The 25,709-nt window shown below is 48.3% G+C and overlaps 14 protein-coding genes across 14 annotated transcripts; 7 read left to right on the forward strand and 7 right to left on the reverse strand.

Annotated features, from left to right (window-relative positions):
* Window positions 1-173: 173 nt before the first annotated feature.
* EV420DRAFT_1635481 (uncharacterized protein) lies at window positions 174-3,034 on the reverse strand (the record flags this gene model as incomplete). Its single annotated transcript, XM_060476457.1, has 4 exons — window positions 174-1,601; window positions 1,649-1,717; window positions 1,769-2,100; window positions 2,161-3,034. 4 exons carry the CDS (start codon window positions 3,032-3,034, stop codon window positions 174-176), a joined length of 2,703 nt encoding a protein of 900 aa, XP_060338502.1.
* Window positions 3,035-3,308: 274 nt separating this feature from the next.
* EV420DRAFT_1325136 (DNA polymerase alpha/epsilon subunit B-domain-containing protein) lies at window positions 3,309-5,636 on the reverse strand. Its single transcript, XM_060468732.1, has 12 exons — window positions 5,553-5,636; window positions 5,365-5,503; window positions 5,135-5,312; window positions 4,935-5,085; window positions 4,741-4,875; window positions 4,552-4,679; window positions 4,445-4,502; window positions 4,176-4,395; window positions 3,822-4,129; window positions 3,658-3,768; window positions 3,470-3,603; window positions 3,309-3,420 (listed from the first exon to the last, which is right to left on the reverse strand). Exons 1-12 carry the CDS (start codon window positions 5,583-5,585, stop codon window positions 3,384-3,386), a joined length of 1,632 nt encoding a protein of 543 aa, XP_060338503.1. The 5' UTR covers window positions 5,586-5,636; the 3' UTR covers window positions 3,309-3,383.
* Window positions 5,637-5,664: 28 nt separating this feature from the next.
* Window positions 5,665-7,271, forward strand: EV420DRAFT_452813 (uncharacterized protein). Its single transcript, XM_060482188.1, has 8 exons — window positions 5,665-5,782; window positions 5,837-6,345; window positions 6,394-6,583; window positions 6,644-6,732; window positions 6,781-6,856; window positions 6,906-6,937; window positions 6,991-7,099; window positions 7,148-7,271. Exons 1-8 carry the CDS (start codon window positions 5,722-5,724, stop codon window positions 7,216-7,218), a joined length of 1,137 nt encoding a protein of 378 aa, XP_060338504.1. The 5' UTR covers window positions 5,665-5,721; the 3' UTR covers window positions 7,219-7,271.
* EV420DRAFT_452831 (uncharacterized protein) lies at window positions 6,910-7,899 on the reverse strand. The gene is made up of 4 exons (XM_060482189.1): window positions 7,766-7,899; window positions 7,581-7,713; window positions 7,159-7,529; window positions 6,910-7,099 (listed from the first exon to the last, which is right to left on the reverse strand). Exons 1-3 carry the CDS (start codon window positions 7,842-7,844, stop codon window positions 7,325-7,327), a joined length of 417 nt encoding a protein of 138 aa, XP_060338505.1. The 5' UTR covers window positions 7,845-7,899; the 3' UTR covers window positions 6,910-7,099; window positions 7,159-7,324.
* Window positions 7,879-9,165, reverse strand: EV420DRAFT_1503437 (pyrimidine 5-nucleotidase). The gene is made up of 7 exons (XM_060471178.1): window positions 9,001-9,165; window positions 8,894-8,945; window positions 8,805-8,842; window positions 8,637-8,747; window positions 8,445-8,587; window positions 8,276-8,392; window positions 7,879-8,229 (listed from the first exon to the last, which is right to left on the reverse strand). The coding sequence occupies exons 1-7, from the start codon at window positions 9,011-9,013 to the stop codon at window positions 7,975-7,977; spliced, it is 729 nt and encodes a 242-aa protein (XP_060338506.1). The 5' UTR covers window positions 9,014-9,165; the 3' UTR covers window positions 7,879-7,974.
* A 357-nt stretch (window positions 9,166-9,522) lies between these two features.
* Window positions 9,523-10,545, forward strand: EV420DRAFT_1299554 (ribosomal protein L6e-domain-containing protein). The gene is made up of 3 exons (XM_060468370.1): window positions 9,523-9,570; window positions 9,624-10,088; window positions 10,141-10,545. Exons 2-3 carry the CDS (start codon window positions 9,624-9,626, stop codon window positions 10,390-10,392), a joined length of 717 nt encoding a protein of 238 aa, XP_060338507.1. The 5' UTR covers window positions 9,523-9,570; the 3' UTR covers window positions 10,393-10,545.
* EV420DRAFT_1503439 (60Kd inner membrane protein-domain-containing protein) lies at window positions 10,546-11,959 on the forward strand. Its single transcript, XM_060471179.1, has 4 exons — window positions 10,546-10,804; window positions 10,857-11,018; window positions 11,070-11,489; window positions 11,543-11,959. The coding sequence occupies exons 1-4, from the start codon at window positions 10,589-10,591 to the stop codon at window positions 11,657-11,659; spliced, it is 915 nt and encodes a 304-aa protein (XP_060338508.1). The 5' UTR covers window positions 10,546-10,588; the 3' UTR covers window positions 11,660-11,959.
* On the reverse strand, window positions 11,960-12,730 carry EV420DRAFT_1503443 (histone-fold-containing protein). The gene is made up of 4 exons (XM_060471180.1): window positions 12,520-12,730; window positions 12,350-12,468; window positions 12,166-12,302; window positions 11,960-12,111 (listed from the first exon to the last, which is right to left on the reverse strand). The coding sequence occupies exons 1-4, from the start codon at window positions 12,647-12,649 to the stop codon at window positions 12,015-12,017; spliced, it is 483 nt and encodes a 160-aa protein (XP_060338509.1). The 5' UTR covers window positions 12,650-12,730; the 3' UTR covers window positions 11,960-12,014.
* A 106-nt stretch (window positions 12,731-12,836) lies between these two features.
* Window positions 12,837-14,386, forward strand: EV420DRAFT_1635488 (uncharacterized protein; the record flags this gene model as incomplete). The annotated part of the gene is made up of 9 exons (XM_060476458.1): window positions 12,837-12,895; window positions 12,948-12,994; window positions 13,042-13,113; window positions 13,163-13,233; window positions 13,288-13,416; window positions 13,462-13,740; window positions 13,793-13,923; window positions 13,974-14,187; window positions 14,237-14,386. The coding sequence occupies 9 exons, from the start codon at window positions 12,837-12,839 to the stop codon at window positions 14,384-14,386; spliced, it is 1,152 nt and encodes a 383-aa protein (XP_060338510.1).
* Window positions 14,387-14,509: 123 nt separating this feature from the next.
* EV420DRAFT_1686005 (longevity assurance proteins LAG1/LAC1) lies at window positions 14,510-16,304 on the reverse strand (the record flags this gene model as incomplete). The annotated part of the gene is made up of 12 exons (XM_060479280.1): window positions 14,510-14,594; window positions 14,649-14,786; window positions 14,838-14,903; window positions 14,956-15,032; window positions 15,085-15,163; window positions 15,212-15,374; window positions 15,424-15,478; window positions 15,531-15,857; window positions 15,907-15,929; window positions 15,983-16,092; window positions 16,144-16,188; window positions 16,237-16,304. The coding sequence occupies 12 exons, from the start codon at window positions 16,302-16,304 to the stop codon at window positions 14,510-14,512; spliced, it is 1,236 nt and encodes a 411-aa protein (XP_060338511.1).
* A 109-nt stretch (window positions 16,305-16,413) lies between these two features.
* On the forward strand, window positions 16,414-18,300 carry EV420DRAFT_453221 (Rexo1 protein; the record flags this gene model as incomplete). The annotated part of the gene is made up of 6 exons (XM_060482192.1): window positions 16,414-16,740; window positions 16,792-16,998; window positions 17,048-17,399; window positions 17,446-17,731; window positions 17,780-18,016; window positions 18,067-18,300. The coding sequence occupies 6 exons, from the start codon at window positions 16,414-16,416 to the stop codon at window positions 18,227-18,229; spliced, it is 1,572 nt and encodes a 523-aa protein (XP_060338512.1). The 3' UTR covers window positions 18,230-18,300.
* On the reverse strand, window positions 18,046-19,764 carry EV420DRAFT_453152 (DnaJ-domain-containing protein). The gene is made up of 8 exons (XM_060482190.1): window positions 19,684-19,764; window positions 19,620-19,629; window positions 19,420-19,565; window positions 19,266-19,361; window positions 19,125-19,206; window positions 18,907-19,065; window positions 18,739-18,849; window positions 18,046-18,676 (listed from the first exon to the last, which is right to left on the reverse strand). Exons 1-8 carry the CDS (start codon window positions 19,737-19,739, stop codon window positions 18,371-18,373), a joined length of 966 nt encoding a protein of 321 aa, XP_060338513.1. The 5' UTR covers window positions 19,740-19,764; the 3' UTR covers window positions 18,046-18,370.
* A 46-nt stretch (window positions 19,765-19,810) lies between these two features.
* Window positions 19,811-22,165, forward strand: EV420DRAFT_1503483 (uncharacterized protein). The gene is made up of 10 exons (XM_060471181.1): window positions 19,811-19,925; window positions 19,974-20,100; window positions 20,160-20,269; window positions 20,324-20,694; window positions 20,750-20,855; window positions 20,918-21,056; window positions 21,112-21,316; window positions 21,371-21,499; window positions 21,555-21,634; window positions 21,685-22,165. Exons 1-10 carry the CDS (start codon window positions 19,827-19,829, stop codon window positions 22,038-22,040), a joined length of 1,722 nt encoding a protein of 573 aa, XP_060338514.1. The 5' UTR covers window positions 19,811-19,826; the 3' UTR covers window positions 22,041-22,165.
* EV420DRAFT_453215 (uncharacterized protein) lies at window positions 22,048-25,248 on the forward strand. Its single transcript, XM_060482191.1, has 2 exons — window positions 22,048-23,694; window positions 23,746-25,248. The coding sequence occupies exons 1-2, from the start codon at window positions 22,479-22,481 to the stop codon at window positions 24,969-24,971; spliced, it is 2,442 nt and encodes an 813-aa protein (XP_060338515.1). The 5' UTR covers window positions 22,048-22,478; the 3' UTR covers window positions 24,972-25,248.
* Window positions 25,249-25,709: the final 461 nt, after the last annotated feature.

Here is a 25,709-nt window from a genome sequence, read left to right on the forward strand (position 1 = left end):
ATGGGATAAAGAGAAGGTGATCTTCAAGTCGGGAATGTGGAAGTATACGTGGAGATCACGGATTGCATTACGGTCGGTCGCAGTCGCACGACCATGACACCTCTGTTAGAATGCGAGCGTTGAATAACTTCCGTGAAGAGAGAGTCGGGTGATCTCGTTCCGCCATGAAGGGATCAGTCTGCGACATACTGGGTGGCCAATGCGTCACGGAGACTTAAATCCCCAATCTGAAAGCATATGAAACCGGATATACCATCCTCTAATTCGTTGGATGATTCAGGATCTAGCAGAGTCTCAGCGATAGTCTTTTCCGAAAGATACAGCTTGTTTCTCTTTTCTGTCATTGCGGCATCTCGGGGGCGGTATGCCTTATTGCGTTGAGTACAACGAAGCTGTAGCATCGTCCGCTCTGCTCGACATGCAATTCCACGAGATAATTCCATTGTATCATCTGGGTTGATATCGGGGGACGTTATGAATAGTACTGATCGCCCTAAAAATAAGGACACATTGATTCCGGGTGGCAGACGCTGCAGAGGAGATCGTGAGAGATCTGCATCTCTTTTGGCTCGTTTCGGAACGTAAGTGATTAAATGACTAATAGCGTCCTGAACGGATAGATGCCATAGCTCCACGACCACTGCCTCTGTGAAGCCACTAAGGTCAAGTGTTAGAGTAGACTTGTTTATAGTGGCAATGTTCTTCGTATCGTCGTTGATGGCACCAAGCAGTTTGCCGCCACCACTGAGATCGAATGATTCGACAGAAAGGAAGACGGGATCCTCACAAAAATCTTCATCCGAGGTTGTCAGACTAGGTAGACGCACATGTGAGTTCTGAGAGTGTCGAGGCCGGATTCTGATGAAAACGGGTTGAAGTGTGAGATTGAACGAGAAGGCCATGGAAAGAGGAAAGGTGTCGAAATCTTCCTGTGGGACTGATGTCATAGGAATAGGAGAGTAGACGGAGGCGCAGACCACTGAAAAGCCGTCTGTGCGCATTTCCACTGCTTTGGATGTCCTAGTGTCCTCATTTTGATAGAGGAGACGCGCACTGATTATTCCACAGCTGGCTTCAAATGTAAACCGAGGCATGCCAGCTGTGGCTGGTAATGTGGAGGTCGACTTGAAGGGACGTGGTGGGGGAGTCCAAGCGGAAAACAGTGTGGACAATACATCAGCTCGTTCGGTGACTTGTATCCCACCGATATTCAATGATATCACAAGGAACGGTCCGTTTGGATCACCGCCAATGAAGGGAGTGGGAACTAGCCAAGGCGAGGGGAACTGGGAAACAAGCGCACGAACATCAATAGAATCCCCAACCAGAATCCGGAGATAATGCCGTGTTGTATAGCGATCAAGTTTGACGCTTTCAACGTGAAAAGAAAGAGAGTAAACGTCAGGGTCGAAAACTTCGCCCTTGACAGATTTACCAAGCCACTGGCGGTGCAGCCGATTCGACAGGGGATTGCTCAGTGCAACCGAGAAGGATATGCCCTGGAAGCTCATCTTGTAACTTTCGTTCTCACTTCGGTTGCGACTGTTTACGGTAAGACCTGAAATGTTGGCGGTGAATGAAGAGAGAAAAGCGACGAGGGCCTATGAGAAAATGAATACCCGACGATCGGAGCATAGAAAAGCATTACCGGATTTTTGGTCTCCTTAAGCCTCATGCACGGAGGATAGAGATAGCGTCGACGTAACATTGATGCCTTCTGCTCGAAGGAATGTCGGCGTGCACTCAAAGTAGACGACACGTAACTTACTGAAAACGCTCTCATGAATGGAGATGTAGGCGTTTCAGAGAAAACAGACGGTGCGGAATCCGACGTCGAAGCTGCTGAGGAGAGAGGAGATACCGGCTGCGACTCGGGCGAGATCAAATAAGAGGACGAGCATGGAGACGTATTGAATTCCTTTTTTGCCTGAATGAGCTCGAATAGAGATCGAAGACGGTCCAGTTCGATGACACATTGCCGAACATTGAGTGTCGTGTTCGAGCTATGATTGACAATGGTCCAACTTTGAGGATCAAAGGATAAGGTAGTAGAAAAATCAACGAGGCCAGGAAAACTCAGAAATTCTCCATCCGTAACATCTTTTAACAAAGACCGTCAGCTTGTGTGTCGTATTTGATCAGAGATTGGGCATGAAATACCTGTGGAGGAAGTTCGAACCGGTATCGATCCAGTGATGTTCGTGAGGTGCACCGAAAGTATAGCATGTCCTTGGGTCTGTTCAACGACTCGATTCCAAGACCTCCGAAAACTGTTGCCGAGCCGATGTTTCCAAGCAGACACGCTATACGAGGCCCGTAAAGGTTTTGTCAACCGAGCCATTCTATCTCGGGTTGCAGTAGAAAGCTCTTTCTCGTGCTTGTCCCTCTTGATATTGGCGATTTTGAGGTTCGTGTGCACATAAACTGTTTCCGCGGAGATCTTTGCATCGCCGGCATTGGGAAATATCACTGTCGCGGGTTGAAATTCTAGAGTAATTTGTTGCGTAATGCTCGGCAGCCAACGAATAAACACCCCGAGACAGGACATAACGCAAGCACGTATGACTGGTCGGACGACAGGGTCCAATAGCGCATACAACACGGATAATACATTCCAAAACTGCCGCCGAACGTGGGAGATAGTTTCCACTGTGGCAGACCTCCGATGAGACTGTCGCGGTGCTGGGGTCCTGTCGTGCTGGTAGACTTCGACATTAAGCCCCTCCACTTTAATCGTAATACCTATCTCGAAGCCGTACCAAACATAGCTGATGCGCTCTATACGGATGGTTTGGCGGCCTCGACGGAGGTACAATCCTCGGATGGAGCGCAGGCTAACGCTTCGAATTCGTACATGCCTAGACATGCGCGCCAATGTCCACGGTATGATGTATGTTCGCAAAAGTAGACCAAATGTCATGAATCGCGCGACCCATAGCAGCATCGCGACCCACATGCCACCTCCCTCCGGCGTTTTCAGTAGCAGCATCGATAGTAGCGAAGAGACAGGGCCGAAGACGCTAGAAATTGGCATGATCTGCCATTGCATTAGTGTCGCAAAGGACAAGACAGGTGTCAAGTAGTACTGACGAGTGTCGTGGCTGTTGGCAAAGTAAAGTCAGGACCGAAGGAATCGAGTGGAGATTTGGCAACGAATAATGGTGACGGAGGATGCGTAGGTTGTTCCAAGGGGTACTGCCGGCGAATTATGGTGGTGACAACATGGCGGTGAGTGCCAAGGCAGATCAAGGTGTGCCAATTCAGGATGCCGGCGATATTTCTAGTTGCCGACAATCTTTGAATTTAATCATGCGTCGTGATTGTCATTAACACAAGATATTCTATGCAGGTGCAGTGATAATGAGTAGTATTTACAGTCCAAGCTAATTCATTCCTTCTTCTTGTTCCAAATCCAGAACACTATGTGGAAGTCAAAAGCCTGTCCGAGGAAGATTGAAAACAATCTTACCATTCTTCAGAGTTCATTTCGGCTGGTTTATATGTTGAAAACACGAATGAGTTGCCGACAAAACTACCCGGGTTGAAAACATGGCATCCGGTGTATGTTACCTTGTACTTGTCATACTTGTCCGCGAGAATGAGCTGTACGAGACTGCAATTAATACGCGCTCAAGGAATAACCAGGAAAGTCGGTACCGCAGTGGGAAGAGGATACAGTCGTAAAGAGTGATCAAAGTCGGATAGCGTCGGCTGTATGTTGTTGATGAGTGGACTAAGGTGCCCTTGGTCCAGGATAGATTGAACCAGCTACGCCCCATTATAAGCAGAATACCCTACAACATAAATACGCCAGAGCTTACGAATCGTTTTAGATCATCACTACGCGCATCTGGTTTAACACCCACGACGTTTCTTAACATTTTTGACATGCAATCTTCTCTGAAGATTACAATTTCCTGGTTAAAGAACTTGATTCTACAAGGATTGGTGGCGAAGTGGACTTTTGGTATCTTAGATTTGAGTCGTGAAACAAACGAGGAAACTAGAGGTCGTCTGGGCAACACAGAATTCCCGGTTATATCTCGAGGACCTGGAACAAACACAAAATGTGTCGTCCTCGTCATCGAAGGGTAAGAAGCAATCAGATCAGCTAATGCATCAAAGTTGTCTAAAAATGTGTCAAAAACAGATACGTAGGAAAGATTGGAGGTTACCTTGATATCGCTGTATGTCACGGCTATTGCCATGGGATATAGACCGACTACTAAAGTTCCCGCAGAGAACAATAACTTTCGGGATGAAGCTGTTCTCTATGCAGTTATCGAACATCTTCTGCAACCCAGGAAGGGTCTGTGGATGATCCAACCACACATCTGACAGAAAGAAAAAATGGAGATCGGGTAACTCATCCCTAATACGAATGGCAAATTGGCCCTAAGGGAAACCGTCAGGATAGGATGTACTGAATCAAAATGTGACTTACATCCTCAAGAAGGGATGTAACACCCTTTCCCAGAAAGTCGATATGCCCATATATTGATCTGTTCTCCAGTTCAAGAGAGGTTATAAGCGACGTACGAGAGGACAGACCTAGCTGTTTCGCGAGGCTCACAAGGAGGTTGACCGATGGCGATGATCTCCAAAGTTGCGTCCTCCGTGTATTCGCCTTCGACAAGAGCAAAGCATCCTTCGGTAAAAAGGCCTTCACCAGGCTCGTCCTGTCAAGGTCTTCCGTTTCTCGGTCTGTAAGGCAATTGAGTAACAAAAAATTTGACTTACCAGCTTCGAAAAGTCCAGTTCAACTGAGCCATCCGCATCTTCTATACACAACTTCCCTTCCTTGGAATGCGTAAGCATCCCCAGTATCAAAAATCGTTCCCCTGCTCGTCCAAGCAATTGCTTTGTTGATTTAAGCTGCACCGAACGAGTTCCATATATTATAGACGCGTTTTCAGATGCGAATAATAACATACCGTGACTAACCGGTCGCGGTCTCCTGAAGGCAATGTTGATGGCGCGAAATGTTCGTTACGAAGGACACATTGCTTGATGATATGTAGGCGGTCTCGCACAGCCGAAACGCGCGATTCAGGCGACGCTGACACTGTCAGAGGTGTATTCACTCTATATAAGTTCGTTAGCAGAAAGTGATAAAAGTATCCAAGACGCGCACCGCTCAAAGGTTCCTCTTTCCACGGACCAGTGCCACAAAGGCATCTCAAATGCATCAACGACAAAAAAGTGGCCTTCTGGATCAATGGTATCGACTTCCGCTTCGGATCTCTGATCTTGATCCTGGAAAGATTCATAGACTCGACGCAGGACCTCAACAGACACTTTCATTGCCGCATCTATGCCCGGACTATTAAGGTAACGTTGGAAATATTGTTACCCTAGACTCACCATCCTGCTTATTGTACTCCTTGGCTATCGTGTCGATAGAAGACTCGATTTCTTCCTCACCTATCTCGTTCTCGTCCAGTATCTGCTCTAGCAGGTCCAAGGCGTCTGGTCCAAGAGAATTGCTGTATTTGCGAAAGACCTTGAACCCGGATTGGTGTAAAGCTGCCATACAAAACGAGGATCCGTACCTTGATAATCGCTCTCTGTCGTGGGTCCGCCATGGAACGCGTTCTGTTGGCTATGCTTGAGTGATCGTGAGGGTGAGAAGCAAAATGGACGCGGTGGTAGCCCCACGTGCTACGCGTCATTCGCCGCGGTCATCCCTTTACGGCGATCCAGGACTGTCCTCTTACCACCATGTTCGCTGCCCTAGACATTGATATCCGACCCGGAATAGGACTGGGGATCTTTGAGATTGGTTTGTCCTCTTCTTCTAGACGACAGCTGCCTTTGACTTGAGACGAGGATACAGGTTCATCGTTATGGAGCGTCCTGGATACGCTTCGGAGAATGCAGACTACTTTTCCACAGGTCGACATCAAATATGACCCTGACAGTTCGTCTACAACGCCAATCGTGCTGCACCTACGCCCCCACTTGGATCTCTTGTTCTCTGGAAAGCACCAACGTCTTCGAGCGATCTGCCTACGTAAACTACGAGACCCTAATCCTCCATTGACCCTTCGCTACAAGGATGCTTCAATATCCTCTTCAGAGGACGTCCTTCGGAAAGTCGATGTTCGACGCTTCTTTGGACCCACATATCCTGGCGATGCCTTGCGATATCCAGGACTCTGGTTTAGTTTCGACGAGGATGGAATAACAGAAGGAATCAAAGGAGTTCAGTCCGACGATAAGATGCAAGAGGTGAAGCGAGTGTTCATTTCTCAAAAAGAAGCGAACAAAGATCAAGCCGATGCTTTGGATGAGGTTGAGGAATGCCCAAGCATGGATGGCGATGTTGCTTTGGCCGTTGTGAAAGTGAGACGGAATTAAGACCTTCTCCTCCATTTCTGAACTTTCAGTCAGGTAAAGGATGGTGTTACACTTCATTTTCATCCTTTAGGTTCAAAAACATTGCACGTCCGGATAGGACAGACAACTGCACAGGACCTCAACATTGGACTCGGGCCGCCACTTCGTGTACACTACAAGGAAGACGAACGAATGTCTATTCATTCAAGCAACCAAGACTCTGATCTTGGTACAGAGACTGGATGTATGTTCAAACGTTCACCTCTTACAGTTGCTCTCTTCATCTGTGCTAACTTCAAGCCAGATTTCTACAACTATTTCCAGCACGGGCTAGACTTTCTTATTTCCAGCACAAACCATGTCGTTCAGAAGATCGTCCTACACACAAATATTGTATGCCGACATACCCTGACCTTCTTCAGTTGCTTATTATGTGTTTAGCCAGGAACACCCCTATTTCAGCGTTACAAGAGATGCAACTGGGAAATCGAAAGCTCTCCAGAGGATGACGAAGACGGTGAACATGAACAATCTTTAGTATCCGTCTATGTTTGACCCTCATCTAGACACCCCGCCACGAAAGCGCTTTTATGACAGAGTAACCCTCCCTGCGACTTTTTTTTTCACACTTGCTCTAACAATGTCGATCAGTTCGAGACGATAAGCCACTTCCTCAGTCCACATGAAACTCCACCTTCAATGCTGTTAGATCGTACGGACGACGAGGAATTCATTACGCTACCAAGTTCAACGACCCGTCGTGAGTACATGACCATAATGACTTCTGTGGTCTTACTAATACTTCCAGTTCACGGTTATGATGGTATCATTTTGGAGGTGACCGAGTCCTCGCAAGTTGTGTCTGTTATGCTCTTTTGAAACCCAGTTTCTGGATGATATCTTATGTACCTGTACACCTCGTTATTGTATCTGTATGTGACGTTGCCTATATTCTGAAGGAATTGCGATGGGAAGGCACAATTATTTACAAATGAATGCCGTCGTCGTCGTCGCTCTCTGCTATCACCCCATTCATCTGATCTCCAGTGACCGGATCCGTGCTCCGTTGAACAGCGTCGCGTTCAGCGGGAACGCTGTTAGAAGGAGATGCAGTGTAATGACTGGCTAGAATCACTCCTTTCTCAGCTAGGGCCATTCTCAATATGCCTATACGCTCCTCCTGCGATCCACTAGAGGTGCATGTCAAAGAGACAAATCTTGGATACACGACATTAACGCACATTACAGTCTCGTTCTCCTCGAAGGCTTTATCTATTTCAGGATCTTGGTCATCAGGATTCTCCGTGATATACTGCCCAAGAAGTTCCTGGGTTTCACGGAGGTGCTGAAGTGAGTTCTGCAGCCGGGCGATTTCTGCATCGGTCAAAGTGGGCTAAGGCATGATAGCACATGGTTGTGAATCAACCTTCAGTGATCACAGGGATATCCAGTTGGATTGCTTGGTTCAGGGTAAATGGCTGGGCGTAACGAGGTGTATACTCCATGGAGGTGAAAGTGTAAGACGCGTCAACACGGAGAAGGAAATGATGTTACCGTTTTCGGAAGACCTCTTGGGGCTCATGTGCACTCTCTAGAAATTGTATAATGGTATGTGTATATTAACTACGAGGTATTTCAAGAAACAAAGATATCAGCCCACACCGTCCTCAACTCCTGCAGGTCGCTTATAACAGCGACCCCATTATCTGCATCGCCATTCCTGTTACTGGAAATTTCCTGGACCTTGCCTCCTTCGACGTGGTTTAAACCATGCTCGCAGAAGTGCACACAGTGTTTCCAACCGAGAGCGCGTGCAGCATCCACGTTGCGTCTATTGTCATCTACAAAGAAACATTTAGAGGGATTGGACACGTTTGCTTGTCTAAGGGCCTGTTCAAGTTAGTACATGCCTAGGTGAACTCCTGGAATTTCGTACCTTGTGGTAATATTCAGGCTCTGGTTTGCTGATAAGATCTTTCTGTGCGTAGTCGCAATAGACCAGACCCTCTATTTGGTCGTGGACATTGAGAATTCGGAGAACACGTTCTGCATGCTAAGAAAGAATGTCAACGGTAATCAGGACAGCAGTACAAAGTAACACGCACTGGCCGATATGCATTGGTTAGCGCCCACACACGTGCTTTGCTCCGATCTATGTCTTCAAAGAGTTTGCGAAGCGAGGGGTCGGGCTTTATCATCTCTTCAAGAGGCAGGGAACCGTCGCACTTCTCGTCAAAGTCCAGCGGATCTGTGCAGCGTAAACCCACATATCCAAGGCCAATCGAGAAAGCACAAACCTACGTCGTGGTGTCGCACCAGTCCAGCGAGTGCAAGTCCATATTGTGTATAATATTTCAAATGTAGATCAGAGGCCTCATCGTCGTCTAAGCCCAAGGTCAAGAAATAAGCTGGAATATGTATACATTAGACTTCAATGGATCATTCTAAAGAGCCAGAAAACATACCATGAATTCTCTTGCCCATGGCTCGGGACACGTCTGCACTATGGGAGTGTAAGTCCATCTACAGCACTAGAATGGAGGCATAGACGCACCTAGTGGAATACAAGGTATTGTCTATGTCAAACCATACGATGTAACGATCATCTGAGAAAAGTGATGATCAGAAACGAATGAACAGATGGACGGGGTAAACACTTGCCTTCTGTAGACATTGCTATCTGGGATAGAACTGGATCCGCGAAAAAGATATTACAAGGGGAGTACTTGGCTCATGGGACAGACAACTTGCCTTTCAAAATGATGGTTTTCGTGAGAGATCTTTCCTGCTGACTCATACGATCGCCAGGATAATGGATATTCACGATATGCGCCTTACCTAATGAGGTTGCCACGTTTCCACGGCGTAGATAGGCCTTTTCAATTCCTGCCACATTTCTTGTTCAGTGAAACAAGGTCCAGTTGGAGCTTTGACGATGTTTGTTTGAGAATTGCTCGTTGTGTTATTGAGGCATGATCTATGTACGGTAAATTTCCTGCAACTACGAGAATGCGATCTGCGAAAACAAAGTCTTTACCATACCGCCCAGAGCCAAAGCAAGAACAAAGCAATTGAAGAAATCGTTTCAGTCGCCAAAGGCAAGATGAGTCACGTGAGCAGAAAGGGACCGGCAAGTTCCGTAACTGTACAGTTATCGGATGGTGCCGAACTCCCAGCGGACAACAACAGGACTACAATTATCGGCATCGGCCTCAACGACCTCAAGACAAAGTGCGTATCGCTCAGGACATTCTACTTGCCTATGCTAAGACATTCTGTTACAGATGGCCAGAAGTAAAGAACTCGTCCCCCATATCGGCCGTCTCTCTCGGTCAAAACTCGCAGCCAAGCGAGGTCTTTACAAGGGACTCAAAAAGTCGGAGAAGCCTGCTGCTGAGGCCACCCCCGAGACCGTAGAGAAGACTGTTGGCGGCGACAAGAACGGTGGAAAGCGTCTTGTTCCAACATCGAAGGCTCCTCGCTTCTACCCTGCTGAGGACGTCTCTCAACCCAAAAAGAGCCGCAAAACCCCCAAACCAACACAACTACGCGGCTCCATAACTCCCGGCACCGTTTTGATTCTGTTGGCTGGAAGATTCCGGGGGAAGAGGGTTGTGTTCTTGAAGCAGTTGGACAGTGGGCTTTTGTTGGTGACGGGACCGTTCAAGATTAACGGTGTGCCATTGCGACGGGTTAACCAGGCATATGTGATTGCTACGTCTACCCACATTGATGTCTCCAATGTCAAGGTTCGTGCGCGTTTTTCAATCTTCATTTTATGAATTCTCATCACTTTCACAGCTTGACGACAAACTCAATGACTCGTACTTTGCGAAGACTGGCTCGAAGGGTGCCATATCTGCTGAGGCGGAGTTCTTTGAGGAGGGAAAGCCCAAGGCGAAGGAGGTTCTTCCTGAATCAAAGACGGCTGACCAGAAGGCCGTCGACGATGCCATTATCGCCTCCGTCAAGAAGACAAGCAACCTGGCCAAATATCTGGCAGCAAGCTGGGGTCTGTCGAAGGGCCAATTCCCTCACCAGATGGTATTTTAGATGTAGCGGAGATTGAGGCTGTCGTTAGGGACGGGCGAGGGCTTTAAGACTTCACTATGTTATATGTTACATCTATGATGATACATGCACGCCATTCGAAAGCCAAATTTCTTATACCTTCGTCAACGAAAAATAACAGAGAAATGGAAAACGGAAATTGCTGCGACGACTGTGACGTCTGTGACAGGCGTGTTCCATGTTTCGTACATGCCATCGCGGCCTGCGTCTTGCAAGTCATCCTCACCATGGCTTTCGGGCACCGACTTCCAGGCGCGACTTGTCCTCTGTCGCCAATAGTTTTCTTGACTTTGCAACCGCCATTCCATACCCTACATCCTTACCGCCTTACTCTTCCACAATCATCCTGGTCACCGTTCTAACGCGTATTGCTTTGCTACCAATCGCAACATGGGTACGGGAGTTCACTCCCGCTTCAAATCGACAAAAATAACGAAAATATATAGGGAAATAACCGCATGCTTCGCTATCAACAGCTCGTAATTCCCGAAGTCGAAAAACGGAAACCATATATCTGGCAGGAAGAGCTGATCAAGATGAGAAAGGAAGGCTTTCGCGGTGACAAGGAGGAAACTCGCAAGGTTCTCTCCAAGCGCATACAGCCCATCGTGAGTGCCTTCAAAAACTACTGGATTGCAGCGTGCATTGACATTGAACAGTTCAAAGGTCTTGAAAAACAGCTGTGCAAAGTGTATCGCTGCCAGAAAATACCCACCATGGTCGTACCTCCGCTCTCACAGATGGCAGTTTTCTTTCCCATGTCCATTTTCTTTGGCGGCGTCGCTACCGATCCGTTTTCTGGCTTCGACGCAGAGTCGTTTATGACGCTGACCAGCTTGTCGCATCCTGATGAAACCCTTACGGTACCCATCCTCGTTGGCCTCATTACCATGGCCAATGTCGAGTCCAGTACTTGGTTTATGACGGCAACTGAGAAACAGGCTGTCGCGCAGCGGGAGCAACGGCGGAAGGATGCAGCCTCGAAAGGGGTCCATCATATCACACCTGCGAACGGTATCAAACAAGCCTTACGCGTTGTGTCTGTCATGCGTATAGTCTTTGCTGCACAGGTATCAGGCGTACGTGTCTCTTTCCATATCGTTGCAACTGGCGCGCTCATATGCTATCATAGGCCGTTGCCTTGTATTGGGCAACCTCTTCGTTGTGTGGTCTTTTCCAGACTTGGTTCATGGAGTCCCTTCGTCGACGCAAACTTGGCCCACCGCCACCTAACGACAAGGCAGTATAGCAGAACTTTGGAAGGCCAACGCGCTTTATAAATGTGAGTCTAGGACCTTACCTTTGGGGATGAAAATAAAAGTGGTATAGAAGGACCCGCTTTCCTGTTTTTCGGAAAGCTGGAGCCTCATGAGAATCTCTTGATCTAATATGACCTCTTCTCGTTTTCTTTCTTTGTGAATGTTCCCTGACACTCTGCCTCAGGCCGTCTACTATCGTCTTGCACTAGTCTCACTCCTGTCGAGAAGAAAATCGAGCTCGGAGTGGTAAAGGTGCTGATGTCAAATGTGACTAGAATGAATATAAGTATAGGTAGATAGTCGCGTTTTACAAGGCTAATACAAGGATATCTGTCCACTTTACACCTAGGCCATGCCACCCCACGGACCACGTATCCGACGTGCCAGTTGAATGTCTCTCTGCATGATGGTGACCCGTTTCGCATGAAGTGCACATAAATTACTAAAGAATAGAAATATCAGAAGAGGCGAACGCGGAGACATGGTCATTACTGACGCATCTTCAAATAAATGGACCAAAAAAGCCTCCGTGGCTTCTTGAAGAGCCAGTAAAGCAGTAGTCTGCCATCGAAGTTGACCGGTGTCGTAGTTGTCGTTCAAGTCCGTAGTCATATCAAGAGCAATTTCCCGGACCTGAATTCCATGAAAATAGGACAGCGCAAGACGGCGCAGAAACACACCAGACGAGAAAACGGCAGCTTTCGAATCAAGAGGTCTGTGCTCTTTTGATACTTTCGTATCTCCCGCAACGCGACTGTTCCAGGACGAAATCTATGAGGCTTTCGTGAGGGTCCTTGGCCTGTCATAGGTCAATAAAATTTGAATATTCAAGTAGAAAGGGCCACTAGACCTTGTACACGAATGGGAGCTTGTCCACCGGTACTTTTACGCGCAGTAGCCTTCGACTTCTTGGACGCTGGTTCTGGGGAAGAGCCTGACGGTCGTGCTTTCCGTTTCGATGACTGAGCAGCCGGAGCCATGTTGAAAGAAAAAGACAAGGGGGCAGATGAGGAACCAAGCCAAGCACCACAGGGCCACTTCGATCGTGGTTGGACTTGGTCCCAAAAAGGTAACCAAATCGCGTCTGGGCCACGCGGTGATCTTCTTGCACTCGTACCACCACCATCGCTGCAATCGAATCAGTTCCATATCCTTTGACAGTAACAAATGGCTCAAGAAGTTCTGACAGGAGGATACTATCGATATACAGATATCTGGTTCGATTGGTAAGATCGATGGTCTTGGTGGTAATAGCGCCCAAGAACACCTTTCCCACAGGGCAGAGAACAATAAAACATATCGTCCGCCATTAAAAGCAATATTTGGTGAGCAAATTCCTGTTTATCGGATACTATGCCTGATCTGTGGATAGCTCACGATTCCTTGGTGAGCCCTGACCACCCGTTCCACATCGAGGGCGTGGAAGGTGCACAGCTGTACATGGGTACGTATTTGCAAGTCTGAACCCGGCGTGAACTTCTCATTGTATCTAGGGCAACTTCTCAACGGGGAGTCGCGTATTCTCTTCTCCTCGAAACAGGTTGATTATGCGCGCTACTGGCTTGTGAGTTGCTATGCGACTAGTACTTGCCACAATCTCACTTGCTTGTTCCTACAGCACGCCATGAAGTTTACGGAAGATTTGATTCCTCTTCCTTATTCCAACTGCCTTCTTACTAAGGCTGATCTCAAAACTGTGTCGCCCGTTGTTTACAAGACTGGTGGCGACATAAAACTAGCTTCCAAGGTACAGGCGTGAGCTCGTTCTCGAAAGGAACTTACACAATTATAGAATATGGAAAAATTTAACAAGCGTCTCAAGGGCTCAAACCCGCTCTTGATGTCCCGGCGCCTTGCCTTTGAACGCGTCCGAGCGTTCTGGGGTCAGAAAAAGGGCGTTTGGTGCGCAATGGATTTTGAAGGATGGGAGAGGGAACACACTATGATAACCGAATTTGGGTGGAGCACCATCCGATGGGAGAATGGCGAAGAAGTTGCAGACCATGGTCATCTCCAGGTAAAGGAAGCTCTTGGTTATAGGAATGGCACATACGTGGCTGATAACCGTATGGTATACGCCTTGATCCATTCTTGTTCTTTCTCTGTTTTGACCTTTCCGTCAGAATTATGACTTTGGCGAAAGTCAAGTTGTCCCGAAAGTACAGCTCCCCAAGTTCATTCAGAAGATGATTCAAGATTTAGCGGAATACGGTGTAATCTTCTTGGTATTCCATGATAACTCCCAGGACCTCAAGTGCGTATGTTTCTTTGTGAACATGTCTCTTAAACGTGTCTTTTCTTCAGATACCTTCAACAAATCAAAGCTCCGATAGACGGTTACTCTCATATATTGCCAGATGCCATTCCTGAGTCTGGTATCTATGTAGTTGACACGGCCGACCTTTTTGGAGGTTTGCTGGGTGAAGATTCGCCGGGTAACAAGCGTGGTCTCGAGCAAATGTGCCGCCTTCTTGACGTCCCTACCAAACATCTTCACAATGCAGGAAACGATGCCCATGTAAGCTGTCGCCTGAATACAGTTTGGGTCTTCGTAACGCGCCTTCTAGTACACACTTGCCGCGTTGAAGTCGATGGCGACAGGAGATCAACTTGATACTCAAAGGGAGCAGAGGTGGCCTCAGCATACTGGTCCTCGTGGAGGTGTGAAAGTTGAATTTACTCCAGAAGAGGAGGACAGCGACTCCGATTTCTACTAAGGTTTGAAAATTTGAATTCCGTATCTTGACATATATCCTTGTATTGTATCCATTGTATGTAGCAGTGTTTTCGATTGTTTTTGGAATCACGAGTGTCGTGTCGTAGACTACTCGACGCAATAATTAATCCTCCTTGGTATCTTTTCCTTCATCTTCGTCGTCCTCATCGTCGGAGCGCACATCGTCAGTCACTGATGTCATGATAGCCCTGCGTAAGACAAGTCAGGATTTTAAATCTACATGAGATAAGAACATCTGTTACCTGTATAGAATCCGCATGATCAAGTAGTACCAGAAGAGGTTGAGAAGCTGAAGTAGTGCAATGGGTACGAAGATCTGATACTTCATCCACCAAGGCAACCAAACACCCTCCGGGGGATTCCATAATCTTGTATGCTCACTTGCAACAGGAAGGATGAGTAAAAAGACCACTGAAGCAGAATTTACGCACGGAATAAGATCGAATTCGGTCCACACCGAATACAATATTACTAAATTCAGGATATGCCGGAAGTATCTGAGCAACAAACGTCTGTCCCATGTCAAGGTAGAAAAAAAAAGTGACGTACGTCCAGATGCCGATGAGAAGGGCGAATGAAACGACTTTGGCCCGCTCCCATTGGATGTAATTGAGGAGCTTCGAGAACTTGCAAACACGTAAATAAGCAGGCGTAGATGATATTCGACGAATACCCTACAGCTAGCAATGTGTCTGGAATATCCATACTCATATAAACAGCGTTGCCGATTAGCGTGAGGTTAACGAGGTAGCTCCATCTTCAGGAAATGTCAGGAGTGATTTATGGAAAATTCAGTGCAACATACCCCACCAGCCAGATAGTGACGATATGGTGTGCTACTAATTCGTTGTAATCTTTGCGGGGCTTCTCCAATTTTAGAAGCATAACGAGCAGCTGCTGAGACCAATACGCCATCTGCATGATATAGTAACGCTTCAGTTCGGGTATCATATCCCAATGGGGGTAGTCTATATGCACAGTCAACGTTGGAGGAAAATCATGTCTAAAAAAACCAACCAATCCAGAAGTATTCCGTTCGGTACCACCATGTAGGCAGTCGGTGCATGATGCGCTGGAAAGGGGTAAGCTTCATCGGTTCAAGGGTAAGATAGATAAGAACGAACCAAACCCCAACACCCCATAATGAAGAAATAAAACACAGCATACCCCTGTTCACCAAAGCGGTCGAGTTTACCTTCTTTACGAATTCCAAAGTATTTAGCGATAGGTCGACAGATGTTGATTGTGACAAATTGGCGAACCATGGACCAGAAGACGATGTGATAAGCAATGAAGACTAGGTCAAACCAGCCTTTTTGGTAACGCGGGTCGTCAGGTGTCGAGGTGGGGATATAATGCGACAGGAGGAAGAAAACACCAAAAGGGTTCACGCTTTGGGTATCGGGGTATGGACCGAGAATAGGGGGAAAGAATAGGTTCCAAAGACTTTCCTAGCCATGGGGCCAGGACTTCCCAGTTCACGTACAACACAACAGGCACGATGAGCAGCTTTAATGCTTCCACTGAGCAGCAGAGAGGGTCAGCCTGACGAGTGTGTAAACAGTAAATAGCTCACCTGGTTCAATTGCCCACCGCAACCACGGAGACACAGGTGGGCGCGAAAAAGTACGACGCCGAAACGGTGACGCATTCCGTTCTTCGACGGGCGTCAAGCTACCCAACGGTCTGCGCGTCTATGTCAATACCGAAAGCATTTTTTCGAGGCAAAAGGCATACGTCTGAGGCATAAAGGGGCCGGCAAGGTGGTGGGCAGGATCGTGTCTAAATAATGGTTAATCTCTGGATTAATCGTTTGCGTATGAGACTCACTCGATTCGGTCGGTAATGACTGTGAAGGAATTGCGCCGTTTCATGCCCTTTGTTGACGAAGGCGACATGAAAGAGGGAACCTTGCTGGCGGTGATGGTGGTGGTGAAATTATCCGGTTAACTCTTTTTCCCAGCATTTCTATCGTGACCACGGCTGGCCACGGCATTTTCCGCTCCAATGTTCTCATCGCAACATCTCTTTCAAAATGTACAATGTCCTGAATATCCCACCTGTACGCGTCAGAATTGCATATTTTCGCATCGTACAGACATCCCGCTGCCGCCGCTGTTGATTGCATCGAGCAATGAAGTAAAGCCAACAAGTACGAGTACGCACCCGTCGCCGAACGCTGCTGGCCCGTCTGTAGTTCCCACCAAACGGGCCTCAGTTTCAATACCTTCTCGAACATCTAGTAATCCGGTTGGAGAGCCGCCTCTGAAGCAGCAGGTAGTTGGCACTGCAGGACGAAAGCAAAATCCGGTGCCTGTCGCGTCGACTTCCTCTGTGAGTTTCATTATCGTCATTCTTTGCTCAAATCTGACCATTATAATCAAGTCTGCAGGCCCACCTGCTCTCAGAGTATCTGCAGCATCCTCTCGTGTTGCTGTTCCAGTACGGCAAACCATGCTCAAAACACTCTACGACCATTTCAAAGTGCTTTACGAGAAAATATTGCCCAAGAATCCAGATATTGCTTCCGAACACGCGCTCCGACAAGAGGACGAGGTGTACCAAAAGTCGACCAAAGCATCGTATCGTGTTGTGAGTAGATAACAATGTTTACCATACCTGCTGTTCTCATGAATAATAGGCTGTAATACATTGTGCAGCTTCATTGAAGCGACGTCCGATCCCCGATTCTATATATCATGCCTCCGTTGGTACTACGGAAGACCTTGCAGCGCGTGCAGAGGCTCAAAATTCCCTCAAGTCCCTTCGTCTTACGCGTACACACCTGGAACCCCACCTTCTGTCTTTGGATACGATGCGTACTTGGGGTTACATTGTAGACATACCCGAAGGTGAAGGCGGTTCTGAACCCAGCCGAGAAGGACAGACCGTCGTTTGTGAACGGTGTCGAGAGCCGTTTCAAATAACACCTCACCCCACGCAGGATGAATGTCTTCATCACTGGGGTAGGCCGTATTCCAAGAAGACCAGTGGTATGACCATCTTCCATGAACTTGCGAGATCTTACTCCACATATAGGTCAGCGTGATCGAGTTTATAGTTGCTGTTCGAAATCTGTTACAGAGAACGAAGGTTGCGTTCGGGGACCACACGTGTTCTATGAATCGGATCCCAGTGCTCTACATGCCCGGCATTCGTTCTCGTATCTCAAGTCCAGTCCTTCGGCTCAGGAGATTGTCGCCCTCGATTGTGAGATGATCTACACCACAGGAGGGATGCGTGTCGCCCGTGTTTCTGTGGTTGATGGCACGGGCGCCGAAGTCTTTGATGAGTTGGTCCGGATGGATGATGGTGTCTATGTGCTGTCCGTACCTTCTTCTCTCTTGCGTGCTCTGATTTCATATCTTTCTAGGGACTTCAATACTCGGTTTTCTGGTATCACCGAAGAAGCATATGCTAAGGCGACTCGGCCACTATCTGAGATTCGACATGCCTTAGATGCGATTATCAGCTCAAGCACTATCCTCATTGGCCATGGTCTCGAGAATGATTTGAGAACGCTGCGCATTGTACATCATCAATGCATCGATACTGCCATCATGTTTCCCCATCCAGCTGGACATCCCTATCGGAAAGCATTAAGAGACCTGTGAGCTTTGAGTAACAGTATATGAAGTCCTGTCTGATGGATTGTTGTAGTGCTCGTGAGCATCTCGGCATTAGAATCCAGGCCGGTGGGAGTGCAGTAGGGCATTCTTCAATAGAGGACTCTGTCGCTACCTTGGATCTCGTGCGGTGGTTCGTACTGGAGAAGCAGAAAGTGTCCCCATCGAAGTCAACCTCCCCCGCGAAACCCAGTTAATTTCGTGGACTCGACAGCGGACTTTTCTCTTAACCCTTTAGTGACATTACTGGACTACTAGCATCATCGGGTAGAATATTGATATCTCTAGCATATTATCTGTGTAGAACTGCAATTGTATCTGTAATATGTAATATATCCTCACCGCTTCGCTGATGACTTTTTGGTCGCCCTTCTTCTCCGTCCGCCGGCTTTGCTAACAGGGCCATACTTCGCATTACCGTTGCTTGGCGTTACGGTGCCACTGCCTCCCGACTCCGAGTCGTCATCATCAACACTATACCCCTCATTAGCACTGTCTCCAGGAGTATCATTAGCATCTGTCGATGACCGGGCAACCACTTTGTTATAGGCGCCACAGACGAGCGTCAGGAACCATGTTCTCATGATATGCGGTGACGTTGCGGCTGAGGAATCCAGTAATTCCATATCCCCAGAAGGGTCAAGCTGCAGGGGGAGGACATAAGGCCTGTCAGCAAGGTTCAATCTAAGCCGCCTTATACACTCACGATGTAAACATTCATCCCTTCAACAACCATGTCAATAGTGCGACCCCGAACCTGAAGGGGATTTCCATCTCCATCGTAGCGAGGACCTCCTCCGGACAGATTGACTTTCACCTATCACAAGAAGGGGCGATGAACATTGATAGAGAAAGCAGATGGCGGCTGACATACCTTCCTTTGACCTTCAACAGGTATCATCTTGGGTCCCCATGCAGCTAATCGAGCATCTTGCCGAATACGCTCTATGCGCTCTAAGTCCCTTTTATAATTCATCTTCTGGATAATGTATTGCAAAGACGATGTCAGAACCGTCAAGAACACCAACACGCTCTGATAAATGATAGATATGAGCAACACATACTGCATCAAATGGAACGATCAGTACTCACCCCAAGTCCTGGCCTGAACCGCGAATAGTAGTACCCTGTTCCTCTCCACTTAGGCACTCCGTTCTTGTAAAAGAAGTCGTAACTTCATACAAGTAAAAACGATCAGGGCCGCCACTTGGCATATCAGCGGGATAACGTTACCGTTTTCTGCTCTCAGGATTCCTCAAGATGGTCGATACAACACCCAAACGGGCGAATCGTTCGTGTATCTTTTTGTCCTTCGGATTCTTGTCGGGACTAGGAATTATAGGCCCGATGAGAGACAGAGCGCTGAAAGTTGCAAATATGGACGCACTGCAACTGCATGCTCATTTTCCTGTACGCTTTCGCGATCTCTGTCGTGGTAGCGGTATGTGGGACATCAAGCCACGAGTAGAATGTCGTCCCTTTGCCTTCGGAAGCTTCCACCGCGCTGACGAGGTCGAAAATTTCATGGTCTTCCTGTTACTACATGAGTACACGACCCATCTACGTGTACTCAGACAACAGACTCACTTTTTCCCATCTTTAAGAACGTATCCACGTCAGGAAGAGCTGGCAGAACATAAGAGTCACTCACGCAACAACGGTCGTTACCAGAACGAACAGGCATGCGAGGAAAAGAGCAAACCTCATTTTGATGGTGTCTGCAAACCGCCAGCACTCTGAAATTCTCAGGCGCGAGATCTCACGTGATTCTATACTTTCCTTCTCTTTGAGTTCATGGCCCCCCGTCGTCGCTGCCCTGTATGTCAGTCGCGTCAATGGCACAAAGAACCCTCAAGTGGTCTTATTGCATGCAGCGAAGGACACATTCTTCAGGTAAGACTTCTTCAATTCATCGTGCCGTATTAACATTGACGCGTACAGAATTACCGCAATGAAACTACTACCGAGGCAGAAGATCTAGGTGGTCCCCATGCTATGCTCAAACGTACGATAAAATCAGGACGAAAAAAGGCTGAAGATGTGGGTCTTGGCCGTGCCAATCCTCAGCGTTCGTCCTAGAAATGCCCAACTTTTTTCAAAAAAAAACTTGACAAAACCTACTTGCAGTGTACCATGGCGCGAGAGGAACGTACCTCTATTACCAGTGCCTTCAGCTTATTTTTCGGAAACAGATTGCTGCCTTGACAAGACTATGGAATCTACCATCGGAGTTTGAGGTAGACAGTTTTCTCGGCCTTGATCAGATACTGGACTTAGTTCTGAAAGCACAGCTAGTTTGCCGGGACATCTGGGCCCTAAACTTGACACTTCTGCCAGAGCATCCTCCGCCCGAGCCGTATCATTACGTTCATGGCGAAAATGCGGGCTCACAAGACGATGACGACCAGGATTCCCCGTCTGATGAGAACGATGAAGACGGGGATGACGATCACATTCTCGCCACCCTTCAGGCGGATACGAGTTCTGAATCTGAGCCTGAACGTGAAGATGGGGACGGATCCGGACGTGAAGAACCAAAGCAAACACGGAAGAAACGTTCGCCTGATCTAAACAAGTACAGATCAGTGACTAGCGCCGTTGCAGTGCTCATGTTAGCGTGCTGGACATTGAGAATCCCGGTGATGTTTCGTGACTTCATTAGGTCAGTGATTCACTCGCCGTGCTTGGGTATCAGATTGATTCCCAGACGTCTTAAGCGTCATCGAAGCATACGATCTGCCGTATTTAGATCCAGTTCGGCTTTTACCTCCGACCATGGTGGCTCATTTGACGAGAGCCAAGATCCAATCATTGTCGATGCAGGTGAGTTCAGTTTAGAGCCGGTTATTTTTGTGTTACTAAATAATGAATCACCCGAATTGAAGCGGCCGCCCCGAACATTGACTCTCCATAATCTGACGTCAAGATTAGCCAAGAAGATGCATGCGGTATTTGGTGTTTTCACACCAGAATTGAATGCAGCACCATTACTATGGCGTGTAACGAGGGTTCTCGGCGGAAATCGTAAGACTTTTTACTATTATTACGGTTTCTGTTTGAGACTCAAAATGCTTCGAAGCGACATTGTATCAGTTGACCAAGCAGCTGGCACGCTTGCTTTCCCTTCCCCTGACCGTCAGTTACATGTTGGCGCCAGGCCTGGAACGGCTAAAAGAGAGCGATCCCGAACACCATGCGTACGACCACGTGCCAGTGGAAGTTGGGTTTGTCGCAGTAACGATAATCGCGCTGAAGATGGTGTATGGATTGGATGGGGAAGACAGGTCAGTTAATACTTGGCGAGAAGAGAAGGTCGTTGATGGTAGTTATGCTTCCAGAGTCCATTCCCACCCTGGCGATCCGGGTCTGAGCCTTCCGGCTATCGATGATTATCTGGAACATGTAGGCAGGTTGTCCGAGGAGGACATAACGGAACGGAACACAATGTTCAGCTCAGAAAGTCAAATGTACGTGGACTGGCAAATGACGTTGGCAAGGCAGTTGACGACAGGGATGACGAAGGTCGGTAGGTGATCTCAACGAATTAATGTTGGATGAATATGTTTCATTCTGCGAACGAGCGTTGTTGGGAGGCGAGAACGGTAAGTTATTGCAATATGATGTGACTGAGAGACTGATTTAGAATCAAAAGACGGTGACGGCGTGGTGGCAAAGTATTTTCCCCTAAAGGGTCGAGAGTGGAAAGATCTGCCGGACTCTGAGACAGAAACACCATGCGGCAAGATGCAGGGATCAAGGCCAGATGAAGATGGGAAAGGTGCTCGGCCCGGAGAGAAGTACAAAGTTTTTATTGGAATGGATAGTGGTGGGAGTGTGGCGGCCGAGCTTGAAATGCTAGTACGAAGGGGTGCCGGGTACATTAAGGTGAACGAAGAGGACGTATTCCGAACGACTGAACGGTATGAACGGAGGCTACTGAGCTGGTGGAAGAGACAACAGAAAGATAGCCGGAACCGCAAACATAGTCGGACACGGGCAAAACATTGAATTGTTGTATTAAAATTTGGTGTTGGTACCTTATTTGTACCTAAACTGTACAGTCATCATGCTGAGTCAATGCTGTAACGTACGGCAGGACTAAAATTGGAATGAGACAGCTGCTTTTTTGTCCGATCCTTGTTTCTCGAATCCGACCGTCGTCCGGCCTTGACCATTGACGACAGCAAGCGCAGCAATACCGACACAGCGACAGCGACGAGAGTGCATAACAGCAGTGAGCGCCCTTGATACTGAACCAGTGCGTCGTTACTGATGATGGCGCGGCCGTGATTCAGCACTGATTCGTCGACTTGCTCCCTGGACCGTCGCTGCCACCTGTTGCCGGCTTGGTCCCATCCGACGCTCATCAAACTACCTTTTATTTACATAAATTCTGGTCCTATCCTCCACATTCAAGTCCAAATGCTCTTTTGATTCAGTCCGACCATGCGTCGTTTTACTTCTGTCTTCTCTTCCAAGCGCGACAAGGGCGAGTCGTCCTCTAGCAGCCATCCTTCTCACAGTACAACCTCTCTCTCGACCGCCAAGAAGACAGTGAAGAGGGCTAATACCTTTCATTCTCCAGTATCCTCTTCGACCTCGTCGTCACCCCACTTCAGTCGTGGAAGCGACATCGCCCATTCGTCTGCTTCGTCCTCGGGCTCTGCTAGCCTTCAGACTCCAGATGACGTCCCATTACCACTAGACCGGACTCCTACCAAAGGCAAATCTTGGATCTCATGGCTCGGGAAAAAGCCTTCGGTCATCAGGGTGAGGCAACCTGAAACCCAGGAAATTAATCGTGACTGGCGACCTTCTTGTCCGCCGCCTCTACTCCGCCAACCGCCTCCTGGAATCAGATCTGCTGCTCCGGTACGCAAGTCTGAAGAGACTTCATCCGAGTCCGATGACGACGACGACTCGTCTCTCTCCGGTCACCTCGTCAAGCCTTCCTTCCCTTCTTCTGCCGCACCTATCTCTCGAAAATATCTTCACAGCCTCATACAAAACTCTCTTGTATATCACCCTTCTCCCTCACCTTTTGTCCAGCTCGATTCCCAGACTTCTCCACTTTACCCACGTTCGTGTAATTCTCCACGTTCCCTGTCACATCAAGAGTCCCTTCGTTCATCAATGCTCAAAACACACCTCTTACGGCGTTTGCTTGACCCCGCAGACCCATTGACAGCAGCAGAGCAGGATGCCATACTGCCCTTTAGCCTCAAATCACCCTCACCTCCCGTACTTAGCGGGTCTTCTTCCGACAGTGTGGATGAAGTTGCCCTACCAAAGTCTGCCAAGGCTGTTGGTTACAGCGAAGGTCTGCGCCGTTGGATAAACCGTCCTTGCTTTGAACACCGGTTCGTTGTTTGGATTCGCACAGACGACGGCATCGCACAGTGCCAGGTGACTGGGACACGTTTTGCCGTACCAGACCTCGAGTTCTCAGAGGCGCTCGAAGCTATGACCGATTTCAGTCAGCAGTTGTATCAGGAGCTCTCGCTCCCATCACCAGTGGAGCTGCCGTCCCATGCAGTAGTACCACCTCCTCAGGCATTGCCTGCACCGGAGCCAGCGGAGCCCGAGTCGGAGCCAGAAATGCTGAGCCCAAGCTCAGAGGCACCGCCGCCGTCACCGTCTAGCAGCTCATCTCATGCATCTCGTAAGTCCCTTAACCCCTTCATTAACGTCGTGTCAACTGACCTGAACGTAGACACCACCCGAGTTGCACCATACCTGGCCACGCCGTCACCGCTACGCAATCAGCATGCCGTCCTCAAATCGACATCGCCAGGGTCATCTTCAGCCTCTGTACCACCGTCATCTTCTACTCCCATCAAACGTGGCGTCAGATTCGCCGAAGATGGCAAGGAGGATCAAATCCCCATTGGGTATGTCATGCGCATGAAGAAACAACGGGAAGCGAAGGCCAAGTTTTTGCGTGAACAGCAGGAGAAGCGGCAGTTTGAGGAGGAGAAGGCAAGAGTAGAGGAGGAAAGAAGAAAGAGAGAGCAGGAGAGGATCGAGTGGGAGAAGGAAAGGCAAGCATGGGAGAAAGAGAAGAGGGCTATGGAGGAAGAGAGAAGGAAGAAATTGTATGCGGAAGAGCTGGCTGCAGCTAGAGTGCGGCGGGAGAACCAGCGGCACGGCGGAAGCAGCAGGGCCATTTCGAATTCAAGTTCGTACACGTCTTTGAGAGGTGACGGAAATGGATCCGAACGTAATAGGCACGATTCGATGAAGCAGTTGCGGCCCACGCATGATCACCTGTATGTACCACCACCACCGCGGCTACAAGGATCGACTTCGTCACTGGTTAGTTCACGTCGGTCGAGCTTCGTTGGACAACCTACTATGTTTTCACCTGTGCAGCAATTTGGACAGCTACCACTTCCGGTACCTGGATCTCGTCCTTCGTCACTATATTCGTCGTCATCTGAGGACGTTGGAATGAGTGCTAAGCGACATACCATGGCTTCGACCCCCAATTACCATAATGTCAATATGTGGTCAGCTAGCAACGCGAGCCTTCTTCCGCCTGCCGGATTCGACATGCCCCTTCTACCGCCCACCGCACCGTTTATGCTTCATCAATATCACCCACGTCAACCGTTGCAACCGTCGTTGAGCCCTTCTCCGTCCAGGCAAGGTTTTACCCATAGTACGGATCGCGTCAGCCGCCCCTCCACGTATGACAGTAGTCTTTCGAATCGTTCGAACTCGTCGTCGCCTCACCGAGTAGTAAACCATCAGCGTCGGTCAAGTGGAGATCACCAACCCTCTCCGATGCGACCTCAGCAGCAGAGGGGAAGAACGATAGAGCCTGCTTCGTCTAATCGCCTATCTACTGCCTCATCTCGATCGAATGTCAACCTTGGGTACACTGCTCCAAACATACAAAGAGGGGCACCGACGAGGCGGCAGACTTCATACTCATGATCACTCCTTTTGCCCCCTTATCTCACGACATATCATGCTCCATACCCTCATTGGGATCTCCCAGCAACATATTGGTTTCCACCAGAATTCTTTATCCGGTTGTACGTATCATGACACTTCAGCAGGTTCGATATGCTGCCGCACACGCTCGTTAAACCTTCACTATATTATCCGCCTCTCCCGCTTGGAACATTCGATGGTTGGTCTTATACGTACCAACGGGAATGTAAACCAGATCCAAATTGCCGACCTCCCTCCCACCTCACTTATCTCGCTCCAGTTCTGCAAGGTCGTTCATTTACATTATTCTTTAGCATAATGCATCAACAAATCGGACCACAGACAGTTTTCTGGACCTAGCACTACAAACACACTCGCACGATTATCATACCTACAATTTCACTCTTGTTTACGTTTTGAACTTTCTGTCTTCAAGCCCTGCATTTTTTATGTACTGTATTCTTTGACCATTTCCTCGACATGACAGCATTTTCACCGATCCATCACACGGTTTATCGTGTTACTCTACATACCATTGTTGCCCTCCCGTCGTATGTTTCGTGTGGCGGGGGATGTTGTGTTTGTCTTTACCATTCCACTCACAGCGACTCGCCCTGAATACAGGAGTATTGCTTATGGTACGGGAGTGCTCAGATTGATCAAGACCACTGACGCTGTTCTCAAATCTCATCGGAGTACTTTGTCGATCGAAGGACTGTTGCTATTAACCCTCATGTA

Source organism: Desarmillaria tabescens (assembly GCF_030435595.1).
Source record: "Desarmillaria tabescens strain CCBAS 213 chromosome Unknown EV420scaffold_2, whole genome shotgun sequence".
In the NCBI taxonomy this organism is placed as follows: Eukaryota; Fungi; Basidiomycota; class Agaricomycetes; order Agaricales; family Physalacriaceae; genus Desarmillaria; species Desarmillaria tabescens.